This window comes from Asparagus officinalis, chromosome 1, assembly GCF_001876935.1.
Source record: "Asparagus officinalis chromosome 1, Aspof.V1, whole genome shotgun sequence".
NCBI lineage: Eukaryota > Viridiplantae > Streptophyta > Magnoliopsida > Asparagales > Asparagaceae > Asparagus > Asparagus officinalis.
The window spans coordinates 114,073,234-114,079,211 of record NC_033794.1 but is presented as its reverse complement, the minus strand read 5'-3'; the positions used below and the strand labels follow the sequence as shown (position 1 = coordinate 114,079,211).

The 5,978-nt window shown below is 39.1% G+C and overlaps 1 protein-coding gene across 1 annotated transcript; it reads left to right on the top strand.

The window, feature by feature from the left end:
• On the top strand, window positions 220–1,278 carry LOC109839738. The gene has a single exon (XM_020408248.1). It carries the CDS (start codon window positions 220–222, stop codon window positions 1,276–1,278), a length of 1,059 nt encoding a protein of 352 aa, XP_020263837.1.

The window sequence follows — 5,978 nt, the reverse complement described above, 5'->3', positions numbered from 1 at the left end:
TTACACAATCTTATGCACAATCACAGCAAGCTTTTTGAACTCTATAGTAAATTTGTAAAGTGAATGAATATTCGGCTTTAGCAAAAATGAAGCGGCATGCATTGTAACTAATGATTTGTTTATTCACTTCTGTTTGTATGCACACTTTGTATAGTGCAATATTTTATAAATTTGGTGGATTAATATATCTTCTTTTGATAATTATAGCATTTCTGAACAATGTCTGACATCATCAAAAGGGAATTTGCTGAGCTTGCCGTTGATGGCAGCAATTACTTGACTTGGGCTTTAGATGTTGAAATCTACCTGAATTCTTTTGATTTAAGCAACACTATTGCTCCAGCTTCTCAGAGCACCTCTGCCCAGAAGGCAAAGGCATTGATTTTTCTTCGTCATCATCTCAACAAAGACCTGAAAAATGAGTACCTTACTGAAAAAGATCCTGCTGTTCTATGGCAATCCCTGAAGGATCGCTTTGACCAACAGACGGCTATTATGCTTCCGCAAGCACAGTATGATTGGTTAAACTTGCGATTTCAGGATTTTAAATCCGTAACTGAATACAATTCAACCCTCCACCGCATTGTCTCACAGCTGAAGCTCTGTAAGCAGAACATTACAGAGGCTGAATTGATTGAAAAGACCCTCTCTACATTCCATGCAAGTAATCTTGTACTCCAGCAGCAGTACATGACCAAAAACTATTCAAAACACTCTGAATTGATCTCTGCGTTACTAGTTGCAGAGAAACACAACCAACTTCTGATGCGCAACCATAATGCTAGACCAGTTGGTTCGCTAGCTGTGCCTGAAGCACATGCCACAAATCAGAGTAATACTCATAGGTGTGGACGTGGTAGAGGTCGTGGACATGGTCGCGGGTCTTATCGTGGTGGTAGGGGTCGTGGTCGTCGCAATGCTAATAGTCTTCAAGACTGTAACAAGGATCAGAACAAGGATAAACCTCATTCACACAAGCCTAGCTCTCATCAACAGGTTACAAATAACAAACAAGCTTGTTATCAGTGTGGATGTGAGGACCACTGGTCTCGCACATGTCGTACACCGAAACATTTGGTTGAGGCATATCAGAGAATGCTGAAGGACTCAAAGGGGAAGTCAAAACATGGTGAAACACATCATGCCAGTTTGCCTGAAGCAAACATGACCCTGAAAGATGACAATTATGATGATAATCTGTTGAAGATGGGAGATATGAATATGGACGATGATGACTTATTGAAGATGGAGCTTGATGATTTTGGTGACCAGGAGTGATCATGTTATGCATGTTTTATTAGTCTATTTTAGTTTTTCAAGACTTGTTCTAGTTGTTTGTATTCTCACTAGGCTTATTTTACATGTTTTTCGTAAGAAAATTTTAATTTCGAATGGGTTTATTTAAATTATTATGTATTTACCTTGTTTTTGTGCTTATATGAATTTTTCAATTTTTAGAATAGTGCACAACTTTCCTCGCGTACAACCCATGGAGAAGGAGACAATTTTGTGCTTGGTAGATAGTGCTACCACACATACTATCCTAAAAGATAGAAAATTCTTCCAAACTTTGACTGAAAAATAAGGAAGTGTAACCACCATTGCTAACGACAATGTGTTGATAGTAGGCTCCGGCAGAGCTTCACTAATGCTTCCTATGGGTACGAAATTAATCATCAATGATGCATTATTATATCCAGAATCCAAATGTACCCTTCTTAGTTTTAAAGATATTCGGTCTAATGGTTTTCATATTGAAACCGAAAATGAGAATGGTGCTGAACATCTTCTCATGACTCAGTCAATTGGATGTCGGAAGCAAGTTGTAGAGAAGCTTCCATCTTTCTCCTCAGGATTGTACTACACATATATCCGACCTAATACTAACCATGTTGCGATGAGTTCAAACTTTAAAGACCAAAATTCATTTAAATTATGGCATGAGCGATTGGGTCATCCTGGGCAAAATATGATGCGTCGGATAATCTTAAATTCAATTGGGCATAATATGCCAAGCAGCAATGTCCCCTCTTCTTTAGACTATATTTGTGAGTCTTGTGCTAAAGGAAAACTTATAGTTCGCCCTTCTCGTACTAAAGTGAATATTGAATCTCCCATTTTTCTTCAAAGGGTTCAAGGAGATATCTGTGGACCCATTCATCCTGCATCAGGACCATTCAGATACTTTATGGTCTTGATCGATGCCTCTACTCGATGGACCCATGTCAGCTTGTTATCCACTCGTAATAATGCCTTTGCTAAATTAATAGCAAAGATCATTGAATTACGAGCTCAATTTCCTGATTTTCCAATTAAATCTATTCGTATGGATAATGCTGCCGAGTTCACATCCAAATCATTTGATGATTTTTGTATGGCATTGGGCATTAAAGTAGAGCATCCGGTTCCTTATGTCCACACTCAAAATGGTTTAGCAGAATCGTTAATTAAGAGGATCAAATTAATTGCTAGGCCATTATTACAAAATTCAAAACTACCTATTTCTTGTTGGGGACATGCCGTTTTACATGCTGCTGCGTTAATCCAAATCCGACCCACTGCATATCATGATTATTCCCCCTTACAACTAGTGTGTGGTAAAGAACCAAACGTTTCTCATCTGCGTGTTTTCGGATGTGCAGTTTATGTTCCAATATCACCACCCAAGAGTACCTCTATGGGCCCTCAGCGAAAACTAGGTATATACATTGGTTATGAAACTCCGTCAATTATAAAATACCTAGAGTCCATGACAGGGGATCAATTTCCTGCTCGGTACGCTGATTGCAAATTCGATGAAGATCATTTCCCGACATTAGGGGGAGATAAACACCAAAAATTAAATGAATGTTGGGAAATATCGTGGTATGAAAAAGAACTTCAATATTTAGATCCACGAACTAGTCAGGCTGAACTCGAAGTTCAAAAGATAATTAATTTGTAAAATTTGGCAAATAAGCTGCCAGACGCATTCACTGATCACAAAGGAGTGACCAAGTCCCATATTCCTGGCACCACAAAGAGTGGAAATCCCACAGGGACTGAGTATATCAAATGATACTCCACTACGCCAGAAGCGTGGGAGACCGATCGGTGCGAAAGATAAGAATCCGCGGAAAACTAAATATAATAAAGAAAGTCAGTCACTCCCAAAACCTCCTGAAGAGGATCGTCCTGAAGGCGAAAGCTCCAGTAAAATTGCACGTGCACTTGATAATCATCATACTGGGGTTGCGGAACAACCAAATCTAAATGATATGGGAAATGATGATGATTTGGTGGATATAAACATAGAAGTAGCTACAAATTTTGTGAATACCGGAAAAACATATAATAGAAATATAACAGTTGTCGACAACATATTTGCCTTCACGATTGCTCTTAACATCTCCAATGATAATCTGGATCCAGAGCCTAAGTCGATAGCAGAGTGCCGGAAGCGCTTAGACTGGGTGAGATGGAAAGAAGCAATAGAGGTAGAGCTCGACTCGCTAAATAAAAGAAAAGTATTCGGACCTGTAGTCCGTACACCTGATGATATTATCCCTGTAGGATATAAATGGGTCTTCATACGAAAAAGAAATGAGAATAATGAGGTGGTGAGATACAAAGCGAGGTTAGTAGCTCAGGGGTTTACGCAGAGACCTGGCATTGATTTTGATGAAACATATTCTCCGGTTATGGATGGTATTACGTTCCGCTACTTAATATCAATGGCAGCAATAATGAATTTAGATATGCAGTTGATGGACGTCGTGACCGCATATTTATATGGGTCACTGGACGCTAATATTTATATGAAAGTCCCAGATGGACTTAAAATCCCTAAATTGAGTGAAAATGAAAATCGCAACATGTATAGTATTAAATTGCAAAGGTCATTATACGGCTTAAAACAGTCGGGTAGGATGTGGTATAATCGACTGAGTGATTTCCTCCTGAAGAGGGGATATGTAAATAACGACTTATGCCCTTGTGTGTTTATAAAGAAATCCGAAAATGGCTTCTGTATCATCTCAGTTTATGTTGATGATATAAATATTATTGGAACACACAAGGAGCTTACAGAAGCTAGCTCATGCCTAAAGACGGAGTTTGAAATGAAAGACTTGGGAAAAACCAAGTTTTGTCTCGGCCTGCAGATCGAGTATTTCCCAGAAGGAATTTTTCTACACCAGTCGACCTACGTGAAAAAGGTCTTGGAAAGGTTTTATATGGACAAATCTCATCCACTTAGCACACCAATGGTTGTCCGGTCCCTCGAAGTGGATAAAGACCCATTTAGACCCAAAGAAGATAATGAAGAAATGTTAGGGCCAGAAGTTCCCTATCTGAGCGCCATTGGAGCACTTCTCTATCTCGCAAATTGCACCAGGCCTGATATAGCATTTGCGGTGAACTTGGTAGCAAGGTATAGTGCTTCTCCTACATGGAGGCATTGGAATGGTGTTAAACATATCCTTCGTTATCTTCAAGGAACAAAAGATCTTGGACTATTCTATAAAAGAAACCAAGATATGACATTGGTGGGCTATTCGGATGCTGGCTACATGTCTGATCCCCATAACGCCAGATCCCAGACTGGTTATGTATTTCTCTGTGGTGGTACTGCCATTTCTTGGAGGTCTGTCAAGCAGACCATGGTGACTACTTCTTCTAACCACTCAGAGATTATCGCTTTATATGAGACCTCACGAGAATGTGTATGGTTAAGATCGTTGATACGACACATTCGTGGCTCGTGTGGCCTAGCGAAAGACGATATTACCCCCACTGTCCTTTATGAGGACAATGCAGCTTGTGTTGCACAAATGAGTAGTGGATATGTAAAAAGAACCATGAAAAAACATATTACTCCAAAATTCTTTTATCCACATGAGCTCCAAAAGAATGGCGAAATCACCATCGAAAAAGTTCGCTCAAGTGACAATCTTGCAGATTTGTTCACCAAATCTCTGCCTACATCAACTTTTGAGAAATATGTTCACAATATTGGTATGCGCAGACTTAGAAGACTATCGTCTTCAGGGGGAGCAAATTCTTAAAGAAAAATCCTGAAGATTGGACCCTGAAGGTCTATCGTCATATTTTCAATGCGCAGACTCAGAAGATTGTCATCATCAGGGGGAGCGAATTTTCAATGCAATCCCGAAGATTGCGCCTTGAAGGACTATAGTTGTACTCTTTTTTCCTTTTGCTAAGTTTTGTCCCACAGGGTTTTTAGTTGTACTCTTTTTTCCTTTTGCTAAGTTTTGTCCCACAAGGTTTTCTTAGCTAAAGGTTTTTAATGAGACAACTAATGCAACACAAGTTTGGATCCCGAAGATCTATAGTTATACTATTTTTCCCTTTACTAAGTTTTGTCCCATAGGGTTTTCTTAGTTAAAGGTTTTTAATGAGGCAACTAATGCAACAAGAATCTACTAATGTCGTATACTCTTTTCCTCGACTAGTTTTTATCCCACTGGGTTTTTCTAGCGAGGTTTTTAATGAGGCATTGACATCTCGAAGTAATGTCCAAGGAGAGTGTTGAAATCCAAAAGTCATTTTGTGGAAACCTAAAAGACAAAATGAATGTGGACATTACTTTATTAATGTGGAATATTTATTGGTGACTTTTCATTAGTCCAATGTCTTTTTGTTTTCCATAATGTATCTATAAATTGGTGGATGTATGAAAAAAAGGATATGGAATGAAAATTACAATTTATCTTATTCTCTTGTCTCTTGTCCATCTTTCGTTTCATTTCTTTAGTATATTACAACACCTTTGTAAATTTACCCCTGTTTATTGCTTCTAACCGGGCCGGGCCAGGTTATTTGACCTTGACTGATTTCCAAATATCGTGCCAAAAAGCGAGGGGCTCTGTCCCTGTCTTGGGCCGAAAACGGCTTGTTCACGAGATCTACCCATTCTGAAGAAAACCCTCTGGCCTTTGAGGCGTTTCCCCGGAAAACCCCACATCTTTGGGGGTTTA

What these genes read in the sequence shown, in the direction of transcription:
- LOC109839738 (XM_020408248.1), top strand. Translation starts at nt 220, where the DNA reads ATGTCTGACATCATCAAAAGGGAATTTGCTGAGCTTGCCGTTGATGGC.